This window comes from Aplysia californica, unplaced genomic scaffold (genome assembly GCF_000002075.1).
Source record: "Aplysia californica isolate F4 #8 unplaced genomic scaffold, AplCal3.0 scaffold00795, whole genome shotgun sequence".
NCBI lineage: Eukaryota > Metazoa > Mollusca > Gastropoda > Aplysiida > Aplysiidae > Aplysia > Aplysia californica.
Window position 1 is genome coordinate 160,779 of NW_004798065.1, and position 27,560 is coordinate 188,338.

Here is a 27,560-nt window from a genome sequence, read left to right on the forward strand (position 1 = left end):
TGTATTTCACAATGATTTGATGTTTTGGCAATTCAGATTGATATTTACTTGAAAACAATTGATTTGCAAGGGTTTTAGTGGCTATACATGTGTTCTACAGCAAAAATTATGGCAGCTTAGCCTTCAAATCAAAGCATTATATATATATATATATATATGTCTGCGTGTATTAGTAAAAATTTACCCTATTTTTAAAGGAGACTGAGTCAGATTTGAGGATTTTGAGGATTTTTCAAATTTCTCTGCTCTGTTTGATGGTGAATATCGCAAAAATTGTATAGTATAGCGGGGAAAGGTGACCAGGACATTTAGCCTCTTAGAAAAAACAAACTTTGACGTTACAACATAAGTACTGTGGTTTCTCTGCAAACTCGAGGAAATATACACAACAACTACACGAAACAGTCTCCAATCCAAGGCCAAGGGTAGAAGATCAAGATCTGTCATCGTGTTTACATTTTACGTTCAGACTGAGAGAACATTTATAAACGGCTTGAATCATTCATCGTTGTTGAAGTGCTACAGACAAACAAAGAATGCCTCATGTTATAATCAGCACACAAGTCAGGCTGGTTAGTATTATTAGACTTATTTTATTTGAAAAGAAGTCTTAGTCCTTAGACAGATATTATTATTTTAGATTATCTACCAAAGTCAAAGTGCTAGGCTAGCCCGAGAGTGAGAGTGAGAGTCTAGCCGTACTGAAGTACCAGTCTAGCCGTACCTAGAATCTAGATCTAGATCTAGATCTAGACTCTAGGTTTGGCCCTATCGACTCAAACCTGTTCAGTACTCAGGTCTCATTAGTCATTAGATTTAGATCTAGATCAAGGTATTTTCTGTATGCCCCCTCGTTCTCCTTAAGTTCGATTTTGTGCCAATGGCAACGGCGGACCCAATGCATGTCTGATGCCATCCATCCAGTGGCAATGGCGTGATCAATTAGACTGTCAAGGAAAAAGCAAAAGTGTTGTCCTGAGGCAGTTTTTGGGGGGCTTGGGGTGTCACCAGAGTTTCATCTTCCAATGGTCTCAATGCCTGAGAGTGAGAGTGAGAGTCTAGCCGTACTGAAGAAGTACCAGTCTAGCCGTACTTCTAGAATCTAGATTCTAGATCTAGACTCTAGGTTTGGCCCTATCGACTCAAACCTGTTCAGTACTCAGGTCTCATTAAATTTAGATCTAGATCAAGGTATTTTCTGTATGCCCCCTCGTTCTCCTTAAGTTCGATTTTGTCCAATGGCAACGGCGGACCCAATGCATGTCTGATGCCATCCATCCAGTGGCAATGGCGTGATCAATTAGACTGTCAAGGACAAAGCAAAAGTGTTGTCCTGAGGCAGTTTTTGGGGGGCTTGGGGTGTCACCAGAGTTTCATCTTCCAATGGTCTCAATGCCTGAGAGTGAGAGTGAGAGTCTAGCCGTACTGAAGAAGTACCAGTCTAGCCGTACTTCTAGAATCTAGATTCTAGATCTAGACTCTAGGTTTGGCCCTATCGACTCAAACCTGTTCAGTACTCAGGTCTCATTAGTCATTAGATTTAGATCTAGATCAAGGTATTTTCTGTATGCCCCCTCGTTCTCCTTAAGTTCGATTTTGTGCCAATGGCAACGGCGGACCCAATGCATGTCTGATGCCATCCATCCAGTGGCAATGGCGTGATCAATTAGACTGTCAAGGAAAAAGCAAAAGTGTTGTCCTGAGGCAGTTTTTGGGGGGCTTGGGGTGTCACCAGAGTTTCATCTTCCAATGGTCTCAATGCCTGAGAGTGAGAGTGAGAGTCTAGCCGTACTGAAGAAGTACCAGTCTAGCCGTACTTCTAGAATCTAGATTCTAGATCTAGACTCTAGGTTTGGCCCTATCGACTCAAACCTGTTCAGTACTCAGGTCTCATTAGTCATTAGATTTAGATCTAGATCAAGGTATTTTCTGTATGCCCCCTCGTTCTCCTTAAGTTCGATTTTGTGCCAATGGCAACGGCGGACCCAATGCATGTCTGATGCCATCCATCCAGTGGCAATGGCGTGATCAATTAGACTGTCAAGGAAAAAGCAAAAGTGTTGTCCTGAGGCAGTTTTTGGGGGGCTTGGGGTGTCACCAGAGTTTCATCTTCCAATGGTCTCAATGCCTGCTCAGGTAGACAATAGACATAGTCCTGGTTATCCACAGGATCCCGAGCTGGGGTCGAAACCAAAGGTAGCTGAAACTCTGCTGCAGGATCCAGGAAGTCCTCGGAGGTACATTCGATCCCCGAGAATTCCAGATCTGTGGTCGAAAAATCTAGGGCATCAACTGACCACTCACAACTAGAGACAAGGGCAGTTGGGGGAGGGCCAGCAAGTTTTTCTTCTGAAACAGAAGCAGTAGGAGCAGGAACAATATCACAACATGTGGAAACAGTGGCTGGAAGAACATCATCACAACATGTGTATACATTGGACAGAGGAACATCATCATCATCATTACATACAACGGAATAGAGTTTCCTTCATATAAATTTGTTTCAAACATTAAAAAAGAAAAATCTAAAGTCGCTCATTTTCTAATGAATCCGTGTCTAAATAGATCTTCTAGATCTATATCAAATCATAGAAACTAAAAAATCTAAAGTACTAAGATGCCACCCATAGTCCGTCAAGAAATAGGGTGACCTTATTTAGGCCTAAATAAGCTAAACCCCCCCTCCCTTACCATATTTAGGCCACCTGTGGCCTAAATAAGCTAAACCCCCCTCCCTTACCTTATTTAGGCCATATGTGGCCTAAATAAGCTAAACCCCCCTCCCTTACCTTATTTAGGCCATATGTGGCCTAAATAAGCACTCCCCAAGAAATATTTATTTTTCAAGTGTAAAAAATACGGTGACGGTATGGGGTACATCCATCAAAAAATTGTACCCCATAACGTCACCCCCCCTACGGGCGCCAATTGTTACAACAAAGAGCAGCAAATGGTTTGTGGCGGTAACTAGACACTTTATAAACTGAATAAAAATGCGAAACGAATCCTGCGGGTACGATTATAGAACCAATAGCTTATCGTAATGGCTGAACGCGGTTCTCACCTTTGAAGATGAAATGGATTATTTCTGCTCACACAGGTGTCTGATTCTGCTCAAAATTGTTGAACTTGAAAACAAAACAATGTTGAACGGAATTGTTTAGCAGACAGCATTCCAGATTATCGCATAATTGTCTGGTTGTCCAATTTTAGGCCAAATGCGTGCCAACTGACGGTATGACGTACGTGACGGTATGCCGTACATAGGCTTTAGTACTTATTCAGGTTTAAAATATGTGCAAGTCAGTAAGGCACCTTTTGCTTGAAATACAAATACTTTAGGCTTTGCAAACTAAAAATTTCATTTACAATTCAGCCATCAGTAATAAGTACAGCTAGCCTGATTGTCTAGCCATCCGTAGGTACGGCTAGCCGAGCCGTCTAGCCGTACGGCTAGCCATTTAAGTACGGCTAGCCTGCCAGTCTATCCATACTTATTTTATATTAGGCCCTATTACTATATTAGCATTAGAAAACAGGTCTCATTAGACTCATTAGAAAGTAATTATTCAGGTTTAAAATACATGCACTGACATTAAGGCGCCTGGTTTCGTCTCAAATACAAATATTTTAGGTACTGCAAACTAAAAATTTATTTACAATTCAGTAGGCCTTTTTTTTGGTCAGTCTAGCCGTCATATTAAAAATAAGTACGGCTAGCCCAGCTGTCTAGCCGCCCACCAGTCTAGCCGTCATTAAGTACGGCTAGCTTCTTCCTATCTATTATAATGTTTGGTAACCGGGCACCTAGTTGTCTCAGTGATCTACGTACACGGTAACAGGGCACCTAGATCTAGATCTAGTCTCACCTAGTCTCAGTATGGTCTATGTACACGGTAACCGGGCACCTAGTCTCAGTATCTACGTACACGGTAACCGGAATGAAAATAAATCAATATTGTCCTGTAGTGTCACTTGCTGAAAAAAAAGAAAATCATACAAATCGTGACCGGTCAGTGAACCTGTGCATGCGCATCACATTGTGAGTACCGGTTGGGGTCACCGAAGTTCATTCAAAGTCTTGCACTGCGAAGTATAGGGCTTCGGAATGGGGGGGATTATTGATATTTTTCAAAGGTACAGTCGGGGGAGGGGTGTGGATGAAGACAACACCGGATGACAAAAACTGAACTTGGAGTTCTGAACTGCCCGGTTACCGTGTGTACGTGACACTGAGACTACGTGCTCGGTTGCCAGTTACCGTGTACGTGACACTGAGACTACATGCCCCGTTCCGTTGCCGGTTACCGTGTACGTAGATATTGAGGCTACATGCCCGGTTACCGTGTACATGACACTGAGACTACGTGCCCGGTTGCTGGTTACCATGTACGTAGACACTGAGGCTAGGTGCCCAGTTACCGTGTACGTAGACATTCCGTTGGTTTTAAATAGAATAGAAATAGAAGTAGCCTTCTAATATTTAATCTAGGCCTAGAATATCTAGGTCTAGATCTTGATCTAGTTTTATTATTAGGCCTACTTGTTAATTAGTAGACTATTAAAAGATAATTGTTTATAACAGTGGAACTCGGTTTCAACGAACTGGGATTCAACAAAAGGAGTTGGATTCCCCGATTTTTTTAATTAATTAAAATCAATAAAAAGAACTCGGATTCAACGAACACATAAAAATGAACAAGCACTGATTCAATGAAGTCGTTTGCAGGGCGAACTGCTCCATATGATGCCACCTATTAGCGGCCTCCTTTCTGACCAACACTCGCATTGTTATCACGCACCTAAGTCTTAGCCTCGGCACACCGGCAGTGCAATTTTAGTTGTAGCGGGGGGTTCCCCGCCGAGCGCCTTATCACGTCGGAGTCACGGGGGGTCAGCTCCCTGTTGCTGCTCTGTCTGGGCTGACTTCATTTTTGGTACTTTTCAACGTACAGTTTTAGGTGTATCCTTGTATTTTTGGTAATTATCATTTAATGCACCAAAAGCACACATTTCTGCTCTTGAGACCCAAAAAACCACGGATAGTGTAACTTGTCTGGTTATTTCGTTAGACGCGCTGAAGTCGGCAATAGGGCTGGATTCTGCTCGGTTAATCGAAGGCTTGCAAAGCAGCGGACGGCTTGCGCTAGAGGCTTGCGGGCAGGCTTGTGATTTGCTTTGCCTCCCGCTTGCTACCGGGGGAACTTCCGGTGAGTTGTGACTCGCGGACAGTCGTGCTGTAATGTGTCGTGACGTTGCGAACTCTCGTGGCAGTGGGCTCAGTACATATTACAGAAGATTTTCTGGTTATTTACGTTGAGAGGCTTGCACCAAAAGTGCAAGATGGTTTTTTTTCATAGTTCGGTTGTAAAAAACAAAAAGCTCTATTCAATGCACTTAAAAATTAATATTGGATCGGCTATTCTTACGATGTTAAGGCCTGTTTATTTTTAATGTGCACGAGCCAAGCGCTTCAGTGTCACACGCAAAAGACCTCAGTTCGATTCCCATATGGGGAGATATTTTTACTGAGAACCTCCGTTTTTCTGCTGGGACGTTGTTCCCTCTCAGCCCTGGTTGGCCCTGACATTGGGTTGAAGTAGGCCTAGCCCATCTCCTAAATGTTCTGTATTTATTATGTCACTTTGAGTGTAACTCATTTACAAAATAGGTTACATATATACGATACAAAAGCCAATCACAACGACCACTGGAGTTTTCCATTCTAGGGTAGTCTAAGTCTACTTATTCTTATTACTACCAGAAACCTAGGTCTCTGTTACTACAATACCATGCTCCCCCTCACTTATCCACTCGCTTAGCTAATCAACGGCGGGAAGTTAAAAATAACTTCAGCTCTCTACGTCTTGCACCAAAACAAGCCCAGCCTCTCCCTTCCTCCACGGTTCAAAGTTCACACAGCGAGCGGTACTGCTGTTTGAACACATCGAGCGGTACTGCTGTTTGAACACATCGAGCGGTCCTGCGCCATCGAGCGGTCCTGCGCCTGCTGCTCGCTCGCTGTAGCGAGACAGCACAAGTCAGCAGGTCAGGTTTCAAGCTTATCCTGGGACAATTCACTAGGCCTAGCGCAAATCAGAACTGTGTGAATTGTGGGACTTGTGTCTGCGGACGGGATTTGAGACTTGAGGGCTGTCCGCTGCTTTGCGCAAGCCTTCGATTAATCGAACAAACTACAGCTCCACGCCGTGCAGTGACACTGTGGGCGGGATCTCTCGCTCTCCCCCTCTATCTTTTTCTGACGTAAGTGGCTTCGCGGATTGCAAGCAGGGTGGGGATGATGAGGGGGTCTGACACGAGTGGCTTCGCGGATTGCTAGTTGCTGTGGACTTGGAAGTTTAGACTAGACCAAGGAGGTTACAGTTTGCGCTAGACTCAACTTATCATGCTGGTGATTTGATTTGATGATTTGACCTAGTGATTTGAGGCTTGTGACTTGAACTAGGGGCTTGCGAGCACGAGCGGGTTTGCTACCGGGGTACAGCCCTAGTCGACAATGCTAAATTGTCAATTTTTTCGTACAAGTGTGAATGAAAAAAAATCAATATAAAATAAAAAGCACAACAAAAACTGTTGAACTTTTTGAACATGAACGACATAACATTGGTGCAGATACTCAGAAAAGATGGTATCTGCGTGTATAATAGGAAGCTGTAATTTTGCAACTTTACCCATCAGGCATACAATTCACTATGAAGTAATTCCTCCAAATACAGCTTTATGTGTCTAATATAATTGGGAATATTCGCATATTTTCTTTATAAAGTTTGGCAAAATTACCCTGATGTCTCTCTATGAAAAAGTGCAAACCAATTTTAGTGCCCGAATGCATCTACAACAAAATACACGAACTGTAGGCTATCAGTTATAACACTCCATTAATTATTCCTTATTTTTCTTAAAACGCTAGATCTAGGTTTGGTAAGTTGACTGAATAATAGGGATGACTTCTCGTGATTGTATTATTTATAAGAATATATTAAATGTGTCCCGCGGGCTCATATGACCTTATGCAGTTGCGAGGGCCGTAAAACACTTTACAAAAAAAAAAAGATCTGTACAAATGTGAGCCGTCATGGTGAAATCAGGCGCTCGTCAAAATAATTAAATCAAAGAAACAGGCTTTTTTTTTTCGCCAGTTGGTCAATTTTTATTGAGTTTTTTAATTTTTAAAGCTCAACACCTTTTATGTTAATATACAACACATTTCCATGTGACTTACTAACTGTCTTAAAGCTTGTTCATTTGTCTTGCTTACAATGAAAAGAAAATACTCTTCTATCTTAAATAGAAGCTGAGGTATCTCTGATTGAAAGAGGTGGTGTGAGAGGAAAAATCAGTGAGAAAATGGCCCCCAAAGGTTTGTGACTTCCAAAGCTATTGTGTCCTTGGGAAGAGCAAATTTACATTTCGTTTGGTAAAATCCACTTATACATAGAAATTTGTCTTTAAATGGACTTAAAGGTGTAGAGCTCAAAACTTTAAAAATGGTAAAATTTGCTCAATGATGGAAAAAATATTAAAGTATTGATTCTGTTATTTTGACAAAAGTGCCTGATTTCACCACGATGGCGCACATGCTCCCACACACACACACTCACACACACAAACACACCCACGTACACTCACAAACACACACACACACACACACACACACACGCACACGTGTCATGCACGCACGTACACACACATCAGTTGCAGTCAGTTTTTTCCTTAGTGTGCAGAAGACTACTGTGTTTTACAACTCTAACTGCTTTCTCTATCAATCAATTTGCTGGCTCATTTGTTCCATCCACATCACTTTAGGCCTTCTCTGAATCTTACATTAAATGGTGAAAAAACAGAGAATAATTGAAGGGTCAAGAGACGGTGGGTGTTCTGAATAAAGAAAGAATTACAAAATAAAAATAAGGCGTTTGGGTGAACTAAATCATCTTAGTCTCAAGTCAACATTGTATGTTCTTTCAGGATGTCGGCCCAACATTTGTTGGAGATGAATGGAGTGACCCAGAGTTGATGGAGTATCTGGAGGCATCGCTGGTGAAAGTATTAGGCAACAATTTGTGAGTCTGTTTAAGCTCTTTTGTTCTCTAATTTTCCAGAAGGGATGGGGGGGGAGAGAGAAGGGAGGAAGAGAGATGAGGAGGGAGACAGAGAGAGTGAGAAAGGTACTTCCGTATGGGGGGGGGAGAAAGAGAGGGAGGGAGGAGAGACCAATAGTCTGGTTGTTAAACGAACAGAGCACTGTGTTGAAATCTGTATGTGATCGTTAGAAAGGAGGAGATCTGCATGGTATCTTATTATTTGAAACTGCTAAGCCGAGGAATATCATATTCCATGAAACAACATGAACTTTAATCATTAAATTTTAGACAAATTTCCATTCTGCTTTGATTTCTGCCCAGCAAGTCCGATTTCCCACGTCCTGTTGAATGTAGGATCTAATGTGTTGTTGCCTTTTAATTTGGTGTCATTTTTTTTTAGCCTTTCAAATGAATGGATGTTCAGAAGTCTGTGACTTTAAGGCACACTCTTGCACTGAACCGATATTTATTACAAAATATGGCAATGCATGCTAAAAAAAGATTTGTTTTATATCTTCAGTATTATAATGCAGAATGAACACACGTATAATATATTTCATGTGCATGTAAAGCTTCGGTTTGCCCTTGAAATATAATAATATAATGAAGTTGCCCATTTTGGACAGACAAATAATTGTGACATGTATTCGCTGAGCAAGAATGTGTTTGACAACTGGAAAAAGCCAACAGGACTGTCAGTGTGTTCTTCACGATGTTCACCTGTTATTATTTTTCACTGGGACTTCTTTTGCAAAATCTTCTTTTGTTATGTGAAAAGTGAAGTCATTGACGCTATTTTGAAGATCCTTGGTGGTATGTCTATGAAATCACGAGATGAACATTTATTTTTAAGGTACCATATTGTAGTGGGGGTGTTTGGTCCTGGCTCCTGATTTGGTACTAAATATTGGTAAGTTATGAATAAACAAATACATTTTATTAATTTTGTAGTTACTACTATTAGAGTTAGACTGTTTAGAATAATGAAAAAAGTGACTGTTTGTTTTGGGGGTTTTTTAAACAATAATTTTGATGATTTACACTAATGATGATTATGATAATATGGTAAAATATCTAATGACAATAAATGCACTCTAATAATCTCTTGTCGCCAGTGCCCAGTACAAAACAGAGGATCCGCCAAGAATTGTGCTGGACAAGTTGGAGGCTCGTGGATACCGACTGGTGACAATGACTGGTGTCGGCCAGACGTGCATCTGGACCCTTCATCAAGACTTGGCCAAATCAAACGCTGAGGTCAAGAAAATAATAGAGGAGGAAAAAGAATTTGTGGACAACAAACATTTGTGAAGGAGGACGAGGATGTTTTCTGGATAGAAAAACAAGTCAATAATCCAGATGTATTTACATGAAAAATTGTGCCAAGCGGAGATTATATTTTATTTAAGTAAAATCAGGACTTTCAAATCTATTAGGTCACAAGAGTGCTTTTTATGTTTTGGGGTATCTTTTCTATAGCGTTTGTGGTCTTGTGATTATGCTGTCAGGCTCATACATGAAAGGTCAGGGGTTCGAACCCTGACAAGAGCCCAACATTATGTCCTTGAGAAAAGCACTTTACTCTCTTCACTCAGGTGGGAATGGGTATCTGGCTAAAGGCAGGGAAAGATTGTGTCAGTTTGTTTGTATTTTGCTAACACACTGGAGTATCCTTGGAAGCTACAAGTTTACCTTTTTTTTTGTGCCTTGATTAAAATTTTCCAGTAAAATCCACGCAGATGGGTTTATAGAGGATATGAACCGTGTTGAACCCCCCCCCCCAACAAAAAAAAATTAATTTAAATAAAAAGAAATTCCATAAAAATATCTGAATGTGAAAATATCAGTTTCTTAATTTTCATTAATTTGACGAGCACCTGTTTTGACCGTGATGCCAGATATAAAATTAAAATATTGCCCTCTGAGAACGTAAAAGACACACTGTTCAAATCAAACCGAAACATTTTGACTCGATTAGACTGCAGACTTCGGTTCCAGATTGACACATCAGTATATGTTAAGCTGTTTGGAATTGATTTTACTGGGGAAACCCATACAAAAATAGTGGCCAATAAGTCTTTTTTTTTTTTTTTTTTTTTTCCCTACTCATTGTAGATTAAAATAAGCAAAAGCCAAAGACACGACACTTTTACTGAAAGCACTTTTTATAAACTTTTAGGATATGACATTAAAATGATTTTTCTTTACAAATATATTGCTCCGTCAGAACGCATCATGACAGAAATTACTTCTGATACAATAGTTTAGGAAACAGAATAAGCCTACAAATATTATGGTTTATTTCAATTTCTGCTTTGAATGAAGGAATTCGTTGATGGAGAATTGGATAAATTCTGTTCATGCAAGCTTGCCACATTTTATTTCCTTTTATGGCTATCTCAGGAAAAAATATGCACTATTTTTCTTTCGGGATATGACATTAAAATGATTATTTTTTACAAATATACTGCTCTGCTAGAATGCAACATGACAAATTATTTTTGATACAATAGTTTAAGAAACAAAACACAAATTATTCTGAATTTCAATTACCGCACTGAGTGAAAGTGAAAGAGATCATTGACAGAGAATCCACTAAATTTTGTTCATGCAAACCTTTGCGACCTTTGATTTCCTTCTATGGCTATCTCAGGAAAAAAATCTGCACTATTTTCCTTTCTGGATATGACATTAAAATGATTAATTTTTAACAAATACACTTCTCTACTAGAACACAACATGACAGAATTTACTTCTGATACAATAGTCTAGGAAACAATACAAATTATGGTTTATTTCAATTTCTGCACTGACTGAAGGAGATCTTTAATGGAGAATTCATTAAATTTTGTTTATGTAAACTTGCCACCTTTGATTTCTTTTTATGGCCATCTCAGGAGAGATAAAATGTGAACACAGTACTCGTCTGATATGACACAGCGCTCACCATTGTGGAAACTACTAGCCATATGTGGCAGGCTCGGTCTCTATGAATTCAACACTGGAGTAGAGTAATAACCCAGTAATGTGAGTGTTGATTATAGTATGTGTTTGGTCATATTGTTGTATGAGAGGGAGGGAGAGAGAGAAAGAAAGAAATAGATTTGAGATTTAAAGATTTTATTGATTCGAAAGGCCTTTGGCCCATACATCCACAAGAGAGAGGTCTATATTCACGTATGAATCTGTTTTTATTGTTATTAATTAACATAGTACTTTTTTTTCTCCTTTGGCAGTCAATGTAAGAACCAAAGATCAGAGGAACTTGCCAGATCAATCCCATCAGGGTATGGGAGATTTTCCCTGAAATAGACTGCGTCATGACATGGTGGAATCAGGGACTCATCAATTTTTGGGCATATGGAGTTATTGGTATAATCTTCTTAAAACCTGTAGTTACCTTGCTTTTGGTGAAAAAAAAATAACTTCTATGTGAAATACAAGTCTAGCTATTTGCAATTGACAAAGGTAGGGGTTCTCCTGGTGTCAGAGGTAAAATTAGCAAGAAAATGGCCACCAAAGTTTGGTGACTTCCAAAGCTTGAGTGTCCTTGGGAACTGCAAAATTACTTTTTTTGTGCCTTTCCTCGACATTTTACAATAAAATCGGCACGGAAATGTGTTTTCAAATGGACATAAAAGGTGTTGGTCGAGCCCCCCCTAAGAAAAATTTGATAAAAATTGCCCAGTTGATGGGAAAATGTCAGTTTCCTCAATTTCATTATTTTGACAAGTGCCTAATGTGCTGTTTTGCTTTTTCTGAGTTTTTTGTTGGATGTGTTTATGGAATGGTTAACTCTACCACAATATGAAGGATTCGTCAAATCACCTTTTATTGGAAATTCACCTGTACAATGAGACAGTCTGGTCAAAGAAATATATGTGAGGCATTAGGCTCTAAATATACTCTGTACTCGGAAGTGAATCTTTATTCAAATAATTTTATTCTATTCCCTGTAATTTGTTCTTACTCTGAAATCTGATGCTCTGCGTATATTTACAAGTAAAGGGCATTCTGCGTTGACATTCCTTGTTAATAAACGGTATTCTTTTTTGTGATTAATTATGGTATATATATATATATATAATACGTTTTACAGTACAAAGTGTGTTATATTTCCAGTAGACAGAATTTATCTGTGTTCAGCTTCAATGTTTAACATGTGCTCAAATATTTGTTATTTGCAGATCTAAAACCAATTGCATAATTTGTTTATATCCTGCATGATGCATTTTTTTAAAGTTGTTTTATTGAGGAGTGAAGTTTATTTTATGTATCTGCTGTTTGTACCTGTGCAAAGCAATATACATGGAAAATATATTTCAAATGTTAAGTTGTCAACTCTGTGTCTTCTTTTGTGATTTTCTGTCTTGGTCAAAGGATTTTTTTCTGAAATGATTGTGGTCTGCTCAGTGCTTGATTGTTTAGAACGAAAGGACCTCTAATTTAAGCCCCATCTGTGGGTGGTTGACAGGTGCTCTGGTGTGATTTGCTCTTTCTTTCCTATGATTATCAAACATCTGTTGTTATTATCTATCCTCCTACTTTTTTTTGTTTGTTACTCTCTAGTGACACCTCCAGTCTCCGGCACTTTTTGATCTATTCGTGTTGCAAGTGCTGTAAGACTTTTAGTTTTACTAAAAACTTAACTATCCCCCATCTTTGAAATTACTTTGACAAATGGGTGGAGAGCGGTAAATTACCCCAAACAACCTAGATTCAGAACTGACCTGTGTGGTTCAAACAAAGACACCTTCCCCCCCACCACATTCCTTCCATTTTGCAATTCAGTTTGATGCATGATACCTATTGGGTGTACTATTAGTTACCTCTAAGCTCTACACTTGTTTGGCCTGATCATGTCTGAGAAGGATTTTTATTTTATTTAAAGTTCAGTAATGACTTTGAATATTGTTGATTGCATTATATAAAGGCATGTAGATTCTAAGGCCACACTGCCGGTGAGGCGAAGCGGTGCAGTAGACACAATTAAAATCACCGGTACTTACAAGAAAAGAGGTTTCATATACTGGCCACGCCAATAGCGGCGCAAGTCGATACAAGGTAAGGAGGTGCAAAGTGATTTGGGGAGGGCTGATTTATTTTGGCTCCCATCCCTTGAAATTTACTCATATTATCATGAAGTGAATGCCTGCATACGCAGTAATGACAGCGGGGGCTCTCATGGTTTAAAGGTATGGTGTTTGCCTTTCATTCAAGAGGTTCCAGACTTGAAACCTGATAGCGACGGAACATTTTCTTCTCTAAAATGTTCTGTTTTCACCTCTAACCATGTCCTGTTGTCTGCTTTCGTCTCCACTTTCTCTAGGCTCTGACTCTTTCTACAGCCTTTTCTACTGCTACTCCTTGGCTCCTTACTGCTGCCGCAGCTGTTTATCAGCGACACCCCTGATCTTAGGGTAGGTAAGACCTAACACCTAGCTTTCTCGGATTAAAAAATCTTGGAGGTGTTGTGTGCAATTTGCACACATTAAAGATCCCTTGGTTATCCAAAATCGATCAGAGTAAGCTTCGGTGGCCGCCCAGGCAAAATTCAAAATTAATTCCTACCAAATTGAAACTGTTTCATGTGTCCCTTATGCAGTTGTGAGCGTCGTAAAACACTTACCCAAACCACACAAAAAAACTCAAACCAATGGAGTGTAAAAGTATATTATTATTATATCATTTCCTGATTCTTTATGAATCTCATGTTTTTTTAGTTTTAGTAGAGGTTTTACGGCGCTCGCAACTGCATAAGGCTTAAAAAGTCAGGTCTTGAATCTCATGTGAAGAGCAACACAATGGATTGTTAAGTAAATGAATGCCCAGTGATTGAGGTACTATCACAAGATCGTGTCGAGTGTCGACCACGATTTGAGCTAGCTTCACTTTAGAGTTTGACCTACATTATGTAGCCTACGTGTATAATAATAATAATCATTCTAAATTATAAAAATGTGTTCGCCCGTTGGTGAATGGTCTTGGAAATAGATCAAATCAAGGGAGCTGATCATTGTTTCTTGTTGTGTAGTGAATGTAAAACCTGGTTGTCTCCCTTAGAAGAATGATGTAGGTCGGGTCAAACGGCATGATGACATTCAAGATATTTATCGTGGCCTTGAATCTCGAGTGAGGCTCGTCACTGCAAATAATTTAAAAGCTAATATTAGAGACCTATTAATAAATTATGTGAAATTGGTATTTTTATTAGATTGGAGATGAGGTGACTTAGTAAGGGTTTTTTGTTATTCCTGTTTTTATTTCACCCTCCTTTTTAATTCCGTTTGAGTTTGGTTATCCCTCAACACAAAATAATTACTACGGAGAAAAAATATATTAACGTTTAATTCTTTGTTTTCTGTTTTCAGTCACCAGTAATCTTGTATGCGTGCCTTAAGCGGTAGATCTAGATCTATACGAAGCGTGCCCTTAACCTTTAGCGTGCCCCTATAGCACTTACTTACTGTCGGTCCCTGCAACACGTCGTCCCACACGTGACTTCCTAATCTTGCCTACCAAGAGTAGCCTACCGTAGGCCTGCCGGTACACAAAAATCATTAGCCAATGCGTTCACTGAAGAAGCAAAAATGGAATAGCAGCAGACCAAAATAATCTATTTACAATTTACATGGTGGAGAAGATAAATATAGCTGCCCTTCCACGGCCGCAGGTGGGACATCACGTGTCGATCCAGGGTCAAACAGTGGAACAGGAAAAGATCGTTTTCAATTTTCATTGTATTAATATTATTAATACATGTATTATGCTATTTTACTGTGTTGGCGGCGTACTTTACGGATTACTTTACAAGTTGTTATTGTGACTGTTGTTGTTGTTGTTGTTGTACTTCTTCTTCTTCTTCTTCTTCTTCTTCTTCTTCTTCTTCTTCTTCTTCTTCTTCTTCTTCTTCTTCTTCACTTAGAAAGAGTAGTCAGCTTGAAACCTGAGAGAGAGGGAGAGAGAGAGAGAGAGAGAGAGAGAGAGAGAGAGATGAAGGGGCGGGGAGAGAGAGAGAGTGAGTGTTTGTGAGTGGGAGAGAGAGAGAGAGAGAGAGAGAGAGAGAGAGAGAGAGAGAGAGAGAGAGAGAGAGAAAGAGAAAAAGACAGACAGACAGATAAACAGACTGACAGAGAAAGAGAGACGGGGGGGGGGGGGGATATATGTGTGTGTGTGTGTGTGTGTGTGCGTGCGTGCGTGCGTGCTCGCGCGCATACATGTGTGTATATGTGTGTGTACGTGCGTGAGCATGCATGTGTGTGTGTGGTATGTGTGTGTGTGTGTGTGTGTGTGTGCTACACCTATAAGACACGTTCGTATCTCATGGTATCTCAAATAGACGCTGTATCGGAAATCATGTGCCTATGACTTTTTCTCCTCACCACGAGCGTCTTCACGTGTTTCCACAGGTTTTTTAAAAAAGGGGGGACGACAACCCAAAAAATAAAAGAAAAAATTGGAAAAAAAAAAGAAATGTAGCCCAGAAAGGAACTGTGTTTTGTTTCATTTTGTTTGGATTCAGCTGCCATTTTGGGCTGAGGCTGGAAACGACCCGAGCCTAAAATAAATTTTAAGAGAGCGGAAACAGCCCATATGCCCACTCACTCTCACACAAAGAAGAAATAATATGAGTGTGCGGGAGCGGCGGTGTGTGTGTGTGTGTGTGTGTGTGTGTGTGTGTGTGTGTGTGTGTGTGTGTGTGTGTGTGTGTATTGAGTGTATGTATGTGCGTTTGTGTGAGCGCGTGCGTGCGTGAGAGAGAGTGAGAGAGAGAGAGAGTGTGTGCGTGTGTTTTCGCAAACGCACGTGTTTGTGTATGTGTGTGTGGGTTTTGTTTTGTTTTTTTTGGGTTTTTTTTTGGGGGGGGTGTAGGTTACAAAATGTAATATGTAGGCTAAAGACACAATAACACGATAATGAAAGAGAGAGGTGATATCTGATTTATAAGTAGGCCTAAAGATATTTAACGGTAAAATTGAATGTCGAAATACAAGAAACTTTCGCTGGATTTGTTTAGACAGTACACCCCCCCCCCCCCCCCCCCCCCAAAAAAAAAAAAAAAAAAAAAAAGTCGAACATTGAAAAAATGTCTTTCTGATGAAAACTGAGCTGTAGGAGGCCAACTGGAAATGAGTGCAAGATTGGTCTTTTTAAAAATATAGCCGTTATCGTTCTAGTCTAGCTTTTCATGAAGTAGGCCTACTATTCAAGGACTAACCCAACAACAACACGAAATAGCACAACAACAGTCATTAAGATTTCATAGCCTCCCGCAAAGAAGCAGTGACCTCGACGGATGTGGTGGACTCCACCACTTCCAACTGACCATACGGTACCGTACTGTGCGTGTTTGAGAACGAGTGGACTCGTGAGTGAGGACGGACTGGTGTGAACTGGCAGAGTCGACCTGTTTCCCGCGGCCAATCAGAGACGAAATCTTTGACCTACTATTATCAGCGCCGCTTCGCCAGAGAGCTGGATAGTTTCCGTTTCCAGCTTGAACCGGATTTGAATTACCTCGAATTATACTTAACCGGTTTGAAACGAGTCTTTGTCTCGTGTTGAGGGCGAAGCTCAAATGATGTAGAGGCTGCTGAATTACGAGTCAACTAATTAACTAATTAAAGACCTATTACAAAAGTTTAAAAAATCAGAAGAAATACATACATATTTATCTATAGGTACATATCAAGCCCAGCCGAATGCAAATGCGACTGGAATGCTGTGCGCTATACTTTAATATAATCACAATATCAAAAATAAAATTAACGTGTCCGTATATAGGGTGCCGGTACACTTGACAATAATGAGGTCTACCGCAAGTCACACCTGGTTGACGATCTACCGCAGTAAAGCTTTTCATCCACGGACCTATTTAATTTTGCACCCTCCTTGGTTTCATTGTAAGGCCTGCGTAGATCAATTTTAATCTATCACTTCAACATTCTAACATAATCTGCACTTGTCTCAACAAAATCGGGAAAGGGGGGGGGGTGAGGGGCCACGCTGAAACCACATTATTATTAAATTCTAATACAGCCAATGACCGTTCGGAAGGGAACATGTTTGTTTTGTGGATTGCAGCAGAATCCAATAGTTGACCGTCGAGTAGATCAGTTGTCAAACTGGTGGGGGGGGGGGGGGGGCTCTCTGGGCCTAGAGATTAATGTGTTCGCCTCTTACTCAAAGGTCCCGGTGTCGAATCCAGGTAGCGACCAAAAAAATTTCTTTTCTTAAATTGTCGTCTTTCACCTCACCTCCTTTCCTGCTCTCTAGCAGTGTTCTGTCGCCTGCTTTCGTCTCCATTTTCTGCCACCACCCCTCACCTCCTTTGCCCCCCCCCCTTCTCCTCTGAGCAACTGACTCTTTCTGCAGCCTTTCTACTGCTACTAACTCCGTGGCCTCTTCTTACTGCTGTCTCTCAGCCACACTCCAGACCTTCTGGTAGGAGAGATCTACACCTAGCCTTCTCGGACAAGGGTGACAAATCTCAGAGGTCCAGTGTGTAAGTTGCGCTCATTAAAGATCCCTTGGTGGTCTAAAATCGATAAGAGTAGGCTTCGGCCACCACCCAGGCAAAATTCTTGATTTCCGACCAACCGAAAATGTTTAATGTGTCCCGCGCGCTCATATGACCTTATGCAGTTGTGAGCACCATTCACCATAAACACTTACAAAAAAACAAAAAAAAAAGAAAGTTGTCAGACTGTTCCTGTGGTAAGCCCTACCAGCAAATAGAACAGAAATATCAAGGTAGACCGTCAGTTGGGCTTCACCTTCACCTATCCCGTAAACTAGATGTCCGCCAGGGCGCTTTTGAAGATTTGGTCACCAGCTCCCTCCACTCCTTCCGGTCTTCAGCTTTCCTGAGCGTGTCTTTGAGTTCCAGGCCTGTCCATTCCTTGATGTCCACTCCCAACTCTTCTTCAGTCTGCCTCTGCTCCTTTTCCCCTGGACGCTGCCTTGCTGGATCAATATCTTGGCAAGGCCGGATGAATGGGTGTTGCGTCCATACCATTGCCGTTTGCGTTTCCTGGCCAGAGTGGGAAAGTCAGCACTCTGGTCAGGAAACGCAAACAGCAATGGTTGGACTAGCACTAGCACCCAATAAAACCTAGGGTCTGACTACAGTTATTCAACTTTTGTCTCTCTGCTTACAAATTTACACTGCCAAGGATCGTCATATAACCTTTACATGTAGGCCTATATATACATGTATTTATGCAACCTCTGAACTGCTCAGAAACGGACGAGATCTAAAGAAAATAGCAGCTTTCGAGTATGATTATTGAGAGTTTTTTTGTCGAACAATATTAATCCAAGTACAAGTACAAACATAATGTCAAATACAAGTTACGTTACACGTAATTTTTAATGATATTGTTGAGACCAGAGTCCTTGTCTTTTATACAGGTCAGAAAAGAACCGGTTAACCGGGTATTTACTCGGATTTTGCCCACCTCTTCCCGAAAGGCAAACATCACGTTGCAATGCACGAGCGGGTGTGCGTCAATAGCCCAGTGGGTGTACAAAACATGGGTTCTTTCACGGTGCACCTTTTGTGTCCATCGAGTGTCTCTCTTCTCGGAAGTGTATTATTCAGTGACCGCTTGCACAGTCGTTTTTGCTATCGAAAGTAACTATTTGAATGGTTTGACTCTTCTCTCTCGTGTGTTTTGTGTGGGTTTTCTGTTCACTTTGTCTGAGGATTGGAAAGCCGCATCTTCAGACTGACTTGACTTCATAAAATTATCCTCAACCAACGGGAATACACCGACCACACAGTGTAAGATTATGATTATTGATTGGTTATCTCTTTCTTGATCTGTCGCCGACACTCAAAGATCCTATATCACTATCAGTATATGTCTATGTTCAGATCTAAGAATTGTCGATTTGTATATTATTTACATTCATTGCAAAATTAGAGCTGAAATTACTGCCTTGGCCTCCTAATCAGTGACCGCACTGGAATTTTGACTGTCCGTGTAAAAATGGAAAGTTCTAAGTAGGCCTAAACTCAACTGTGTTGTCAACTGTACAGTTCAGTAGATCTAGATCTAGATCTACATGTTGTCTAGATCTAGATCTAGGTCTAGAATCTAGATCTAGATCTAGATCTAGACTAGATCTAGATCTAGAATCTAGTCTATATTCTCAAAACAAAATGCGCCTCGCGAAATATCACTTCCGACAGCTACACAGATTTGTTTTATTTCTCTGTGGAATAATCACAAAGGCCAAAGAAGGAAGGGAACTTTTTGTCAAATAGATCTATCTAGATCTAGATCTATATTTTTCTAAATTCAGGAAATAATTAGCCTTCTAATCAAAAAGCGGGCTCCGTCATGGGGACCTATAGATCTATCTTTTTGCAGGTACTTGCCAACTTTCAACTCTGTAGCTGTCGCGGAGTCAAGAAAAAGCGATGATGGGCATCAAACGAAAGGATCACAGTCGAATTTAGCACCGAGTAAAAAAAGAAAACATGAGGCTAGATCTAGCCTATACGGCTCAGTTTTGCGCGACAATGCGCGATAGTATCAAACGGAAGTAAGACGTACTTGAAGTAAACAAACGTTTGGCAGATTTTCTAAAATTACAAAGACAAAAGCGTCGGCCTACAAAAGCGATCGACGAAATAAAGAAATGTGTAGCTTTTTGCAGCAAAACTCTCAAAACTGAAAAAACGAAAGGCGTCATGGTCTAGAGAATATTTTAAAGAATCTTTTGGCGAAAACTGCATGTCGATCGATGTAGCCTTTAAAAAGCCTTTTGAGTGCAAAATTCGGCCGCCACAAATAGATAATAGATAATAATATAATCTAATTTTCTGGGAATCTGTAGAATCTAGATCTAGATTTAGATCTTGCCTCGACTTTTGTCATCAAACAATAAGTTACAATTACAAGATCAAAGGTTCAGGTTGAAGTTGAGGTCATCGGACATCTGTCCAGAATTTTAATTTTCAACTCAAAAGTCAAAATATGGCACCTGAACAAGTGCTGTCCCGTTAAATCTAGCACTAAATCACACACGTAAGCAAAGACTATTGGATATCGATACTGATTTATGTCGATATTGATGTTTTATCAGTATTTCTATCCTACAAAATGAGCAGTAAAATAAATTTCACTTGTATAAATTTAAAAACTAGGCAAGTACCACGGGGGGGTTTCTGAGGGGCTTGCCTTGGTAATATTGTGCCTGCTCAGGCATGTTCGGCGTGCAGACGTGAGTACATTTTTAAACTTTAGGAGCTCAAATAGATAAGCCTGATTTAATGACGCTCTTAAACGCTGGAAATTTACTCACTTCAGAACACGCCAGAGCACGCGCAGTCTTGATATAGTGCAAGACGCAAGATCAACTCACATTCAGTGACAGTGGCAATAGAAAAGAAAGTTTTAGGGAAAAGAAAGTATGTGACAGCTTGGAAAAAGTAGATGAAAAACGAAGCAAACTATTGTAGAGATGTCGGGTCTTGAACTAAGCACGAATTAGAATCTAAAGTTTATTTACAAGCGCCTCATATATGCCTGTGCGCATTGATAGTAAAACAACATTAGTTTAACTGGACTACTTTTGCACGCAGGTGTCATGTAACTAGGCCTTAGTCACTACACTGAAATATTAATTTGTACTCTTTACTCTTCTTATAATTCTACCCAAGGCATTACATGATTAATGATCTCTTCTCAATTATCTTAATTATCTGCCAACCCCATCTTTCGCCCCAACATTCCCTTGGCCAACTCTCTCTCTCTCTCTCTCTCTCTCTCTCTCTCTCTCTCTCTCTCTCTCTCTCTCTCTCTCTCTCTCTCTCTCTCTCTCTCTCTCTCTGTGTCTCTCTTTCTCTCACACACACACACACACACTCCTCTATTACTCCAGCTTGGCTGTCAGGGCCAACCCTGACAGAGAAAGATACATCTAAGCAAAAAGATTGAAATACTTGATAAAAATTCTTGCTTACTCGGGAATAGAACACGAGTCTTCTATACACGCGAGACAGCGGAGTGCCTGACCGCTACACCACAGACACAGGTTGTTTGTTGTGTATAATTACGTTACGTGTGTGTATAATGTGTATATATTTGTGTTTTTGAGGGGCAGAGTCAGTGAATCACCCCTCCCTCACATCAAGCAGGATCGCTTTGCCCTTCTTATTCTGCTCTTGTCAATGTAAAGAGTGCGATCAATATGAATGAAGAAGCTTAAACGTAAATCATGGCTGTGCAGCTCAGTTCTTTTCCCCTTTTTCCTTAAAAAAGAAATTTAATGCAAAATCGGAGAGCTTCTTTTTCTAAAATATACTGGTGCTCGGTTAATTACTCATTATTCACAATCATAATAACATGATCCTTTAATTGTCAGCATGGAATTTTTATGCTCTTGAAGCACTGATTTGGTGGCTATTTTGCAGTTGAAGACTATAGAATCTGTGCACGTGTATAAGTTTAAAAAAAAACACACCATGAAGAAATCTATCGAACTTTTATTTTTTCCCTTTTTCAGAGAAAGAGCTTGTCTTCTGTGACCTAACAGTGTGACTGAACTTAAACAGGAATGGCAACACAATATCGCTCCTTCTCCGCCTATTGCTGTTCAAGGATGGCGACCCAGTGAGGAGAGGTTGTGGTCATAAACAAAGCTCACAGTTGCTGTTGGAACAATGGAAAAGTCGGACACGTCTCTTAGGAGCTTACTGTTTTCTGATAACTCTGACTTGGGCGCATCGCTGAGCAGCGCAACTGAAAAGAAACACGGGCCTCCTGAAGGTGCGATATATGGTATGTTGTCTCTTGAGCTTGTTTAGAAATGTAAGAAGTTCATCCAAGGTAATGCTTTACACTTCTGGAAACAAACTTTCACTCATTTAGTTCCTGTACCGACCTGGTGTACTTTACTTTCCTAAACTTTTTTTTTTCTTCCTCCTGTATTATTGTTTGATGTGGAGAAGAGGTGCAATTTTTTATCAAGGGTTAAGTGGGTGGATTCTGTTTTAATGTTATTATATTCTTTTATGGAGGACCTTTTTGATGCCATCCAGCCTAGTGAAACTATTGTAGAGAGATAGAAAATTACAGTATTTCTCTATTCTTGTGTTATTAAAATATCAAACCCCATGACTGTCCCCCCTCCCCCTCCCACACATACACACACACATTATTGGCAAGCTGCTCAAATCTTTGAAGCCCAGAAAGCAACTTCTTTGAGGAGCTAGAGAAAAAATTTGTTGTTTTTAAAAATAAAATGTATCCACGTTTCTGATCAAAACTGGTACCAAAAGAAAGCTATTTCGGCTTTATCTATTGTGCATAATAATCATCTTGTGAACACATGGTCTTTTTTTAAGGAGACGTGCCAATATCTCATATATATGCACATTGTTTGATCCCATTTTGAGGCTGATGGAATGTTTAAGGCCACCACACACTGTGGTTTATTAGGTTTTATCAGTGTTATTTGGTGGAGATGTTGGCTGCCATGTGTGCAGGTTTAACCTCAAGGAGCCACATGCTCTGAAAGAGCAAGTAAAATTAACAGTTATTGAATTGTGGTATACCATTTAGTAGAATTACTGGCTTATCACACAACAATGGTTCGTAATAGAGAATAGAATAGAAGAAATCTTTCTTTTTTTTTTTGCTTTAAGGTAATGTTCTTTCCAAAGAAAGTAATGAAGAACAGTCAAAATAAGGGTTTTTTTTTAGTTGCTGGAAGTGAAGCTTCAGTTTTGCAAACATATGATTATTTTTCATTTGAAAAAGGAGGGGAGGGGTGTTCTTGCAGTGAAATTTTGTCTTCGTTTCATCTTTAAGTATCAGTTTTCTTCTTTGTCTTCATGTGAGTACAAATTCAATATAACTCATGGTTCTATGGATAATTATTGTACCCATGTTCAGAACTTAATAAGAGTTTGTAAGATTTTGACTAATTGCTCGGCAAATCAATGTCTAAACATGTCACAACTTGCGTAAATATTATGATGATTTTTAGACCTTACTAGAATAGAACATTCTGGGTAAAGCACTATCAGAGAAGAAGAAAAACCCCCACCAAGTATTAATTTTCATTACCATGCTACTCATAAAATTTGGCAGCTGTTGATAAAGTAATATATAATACTTATAAATACAAGCTGGTGAAATTGTGGACCATTATTTTTACACATTTTAAAATCTTTTCCTTTCAGCTTCTCCTCATACTTCTGAAGTAGGCAACATCCGGTCTGGGTTCTCACCTTCTCAGAGGAAGGACCTGCACAGCATCCCCAACATGTCCAGCTACTCACTAAGCGGCAGCAGAGCCAGCCCACAGAACACCAGCTCCATGTTTTCTCCTTCTCATACGCCGTTCAGCTCAAAAAATCTCCTGGCGAGCCCAGCCGAATGTCCAACAGCTTCTGCTTATCACCCAGCTGAAGTACAATGCAGGGGCTTCCAGGCAGCTTCGGTTTCATTATCTCACCTCTCGCCGAAGATTAAAAGTGATAGTCCTGCTTCTGTTGTTGCTTCATACCACCAGACGTCTCATTCAAGCTCACTGGTCAATCCTCAGTCCCAGAGCTACAGCAAAGTCTCAGACATTAAACACATCTTTTCTTCAGATGTTCAGTGTTCAAACCCTTCGATGCTGAATCAGAATTCACTTTTTATGTTGAGTGACACTAACACAGCTGCTCATGAGGATAATATGATTCCTAAACTTTCTTGTGCAACGGAGTCATTTCATGAATCAAATCACCCTTTAGCTGCCCAAAGCCACCATTCTGGTTTGAGCAAGACTGATACATCTTTGTGCAAATCTGAGACAGGTTTGTCTTTGAACGGTTGTGAAAATGCTGCTTCCTTCCTTGGCCAACCTTCACAGCCTCAGAGCTGTCAGAATATGAGATCTCTAACCCCAAAAGACTCTTCATCTACTGTTGTCAACTTTTTCCCCGGAGGTTCGAACTCCTCCAGCTTCACTCCACCCTCTGTGAACAGCAGCAGTAGTGGAGATGAGAGTTCAGTTTCCACACATTTTCTTGGGGACCCTGGAGGTGGTCGAGGTAAGTGTTTCTTTTCTGTTTGTTGTTCTTTATATGAAACCGAGACATTATTTATTAATAATTAGAGCTGTTGATACTCTTTGAATACATTTCTTATGTTATTACACTGCTACTTACCCCTGCCATCCCTTCTTGGTTGTGGTTCAATTTATGCAAATTGCTTTTTCTGCCTGGAAATGTGGGAAAAAAAACAACCCATTGGTATAGTTTTTTTAACTTGCTGACAATGAGGCAGAAAGTTGTGGGGTGCAAAATAAAATGGGATGCCCTGTGGTAGCACAATGCGCAGTGTGTTGAATAGTATTTTTCTCACCTTTGACAGAAAAAGATTAACATTGCGTCATTACGTTTCTATCAAATTAAAACACGTGAAAAACATTTTTCATAGGTTCATTTTGCATTTCCTTGGTTTTCATGGGTTAAGTTGAATCACTGAACCTTTCTTTCACCTCTTTATAAAAAGTACAGAAACTTTGAAAGTGGGTTCTCTTGTGTGGCCTACTCCTTCTTATTTTCAGTATTATATACTATTTCTAGTCTGTTCTCATCAAACGATTGCTGTTTACATGCTGATGCATCATAAACGTCAAGTCAACAACATAGTGTTTTACATTTTGACCATTAAATTAGGAATTTCATTTTAAAAAATTCTGCTTTTGACAAATAGGCATGTAAGAATTCTAAACATGGACTGCATCATAATAAATGATAATATGTCACTTTTCATAATGACGTATGGCGGAGTCTTACAGTTACAATAAGCTGTTGATAATGTATTCTACAATGTAAAAACAAAAAATGCAAGGGAACAACATAACACAAAAAAAGATAGGCCTAGAAAGGTAATGTGAAAAGAATTCCTTTTCTTCTTTCTTTTAATTTAATAAAAGGGTTTGAGTATTTTTCACAGCATTGCCATAGATCTTAAATGTAAGTTTGACTCTGTTTCTTCAGGTGAAGGCATGAAGCCAAGTTATCCTGATTCACTCTTGGCAGGTCAACTGAAGACGGATGTGATCCACAGCCAGATGACACAATCCACTGCCGGATCTTTCCTTGAGGAAAACAGTAACAACAAATCAGACTCTGGCTTCGGTGATGTGTCCTCTAATGCATCTGTAAGTAAACAGGTCTTTTTTTCTTTGCGTTTGATATTGTTTGGCCCGCTGGAAACAGATGGGTCATATTTTGAAAATGTGTGTTTTATTGAAGAATTAGATTTGTTTTGTACTTTTGATTTGGTCCCAGGGGTTCTCTAAATGTCTTTGTACTGATAATGATATTGGAAGTAGAAAATGCTCTTGTACAATGGTTTTATTTGGAGGCAGCAATTTTGTCTTAGGTTTTTAAAGATTTCAGTAAGCTTCTTATTTAGTGAGAATCAAGGGGAGTTAACTTTGAAGGTCTCTTACATACACTATGATGAGCTGACGCTCATAAAATATGCATTTCTAGTATCATGAAATGTTAAGCTTTCGAACAGTATTTCATATGTCATGTTTTATAACACTTCATATTTGGTCAACTTTGGGAAATGCTGGGCACCCAAATTGGGAAACCTGCCTTATTGATGTAGAGCTGTTAGGATGAGGTTAAGATGCTGCTAATGAAATACTTTTTGGAAAGTTGAAGATTGTTACATAAACGTTGAAAGGAGCCTGCTACTGTTATTTGAGGTAATGTTGAAAGACAGAAGCTCATGCATTACTAGATCACTTTTATGCTTAAGTTAAAGTTTTATTTGATAACAGTCCCCTGAGCAATTTACTTTTAGTAATTGGCTGTTGCTTATTTTGTTTTCTTTTGGTTATGAAAGGTAAAGGGTACTATACATGTGTAAGTGAAAGAGGGACTGGCCCCTTTGGTTCCCTATCGTAGATTATCTTTTAGGTATTCGTCTTGGATGAATTTCAAATGAAAATAGGTTTCAGCATGACTAATAGTCACGGGATGTTGGGTTTTTTTCTTTTTTGTCCTTCTGGTTTCTAAATTCTCTTTGATCTCTCTTGTTTTTTTCCCCAATGGTCGCAGGTTCTTTTTTTTTCTGTCCCTCTGATTTCTAAATTCTATGTCATTATCTCTTTTGCTTTTGTTCTATTTATTATTATTTTATGAATGATTGCCATTAGGTGAAATTGTAATTGTTCCTCCAATACTGACACTGATGTCTCTGTTTGTTTCCAGCAAGACTCCCAACACAGTCCTCCCTGCAGCTACGTCGGCCTCACTCCTTGGACCGACAAGCTCACCATGCCAGAGTTTCAACCTTTACCATTGCCAGCATCAGACATTCTGCCTTTACCTCTGGGCCACGTACCGAACTCGTCTATAACGGCCTTGTCGGCCGGCCACATGTCACCGCGGGCAGACAAACAGCATCAGCCGTTCAGCACTCTCCAACCGGGCTTTGGCCAAGAACTTTGTGCAAAAATCGCGCACCAGAAACAGACGAGGCCTAGCTCAATGCCAGGATCTCAACGGACTGGTGTTAAGACAATTCCTAACAAGGAGCACCGCTTTAAGCGCACGGCGGATGCTTTACATAAATCTGGTCTCTGGGAAGTGGCCATGAAGACAGGCAGTCTGATCAAACGGAACCGAGAACTCCAGAAAGAGTTGGATCAATTCAAAGTGGAGGCTCTTAGTTTCCTCAAGTCTGTGATAAAAAACCCTCAAAACAGAGATTTCATTAAAAATGTGTTGAACAATGCCCTCTTGTCCAATCCAACGCCTAAAAATCGATCTGTGATGACGGCTGTTGTATCAGCGGCTGTCAAACTGGAAGCGGATACTTTCCCCTCAGATATTGTGAAGTGTAAGATGTCGGTGGCGGAACCAGTGACAGAGGCAAATAGTGCATTTGTGTGTACAAAAACAGACTCACATGTGGCCATGGAGATGGAATGATTTGTTTTGCATGGTGGAAGGTTTTTACAATTCATAGGGCACTAACTTCAGTTGTTCTCAGAATAAGAAAGAGAATTAATGCTTTCTATCCGAGTTCCTATTGCAGAAAATGGCTATTTAATGGTTAGTGTACACATTGATCGCTTAGACAAAAAACAACAACATTTATGACACTTTCTTCTTCACATCTACCTATTTTAGGTACACAATAAAACAGCAACCTCTCTGTTGTATGTCATTTTCTGACCAACAATTTTCGGAGAATGCATTTAGACTAGACTTTTATTCAGAAGAATGAACATGATATAAATGGCTGTAACTTTTTCACTTTCATAAAACTTTTTTTTGCTTACAGGTTTTTAAAAAATAGGCTGATGGTATTAGGTGCTGTTTATTTGTTCTTTGTGTTGTGTTGTAATAATATTCCACTTCTCTCTCTCTAACACACGTGGGTGGTTGGGGGGGATCCACTGGTAGGTCCTACTTCTTTA

At 39.9% G+C, this 27,560-nt stretch overlaps 2 protein-coding genes across 3 annotated transcripts; both read left to right on the top strand.

The window, feature by feature from the left end:
* The first annotated feature begins 380 nt into the window (after window positions 1-380).
* On the top strand, window positions 381-9,894 carry LOC101849797 (GTP cyclohydrolase 1 feedback regulatory protein). The gene is made up of 3 exons (XM_005109599.3): window positions 381-572; window positions 7,990-8,084; window positions 9,221-9,894. The coding sequence occupies exons 1-3, from the start codon at window positions 537-539 to the stop codon at window positions 9,414-9,416; spliced, it is 327 nt and encodes a 108-aa protein (XP_005109656.1). The 5' UTR covers window positions 381-536; the 3' UTR covers window positions 9,417-9,894.
* An 8,700-nt stretch (window positions 9,895-18,594) lies between these two features.
* LOC101850040 lies at window positions 18,595-27,560 on the top strand (the record flags this gene model as incomplete). Of its 2 annotated transcripts, none has more annotated exon segments than XM_005109600.3 (5): window positions 18,595-18,891; window positions 21,624-21,898; window positions 23,305-24,162; window positions 25,117-25,280; window positions 26,347-27,560. In XM_005109600.3, coding segments are annotated over 4 exon segments (1,863 nt in total). In that variant the 5' UTR covers window positions 18,595-18,891; window positions 21,624-21,780.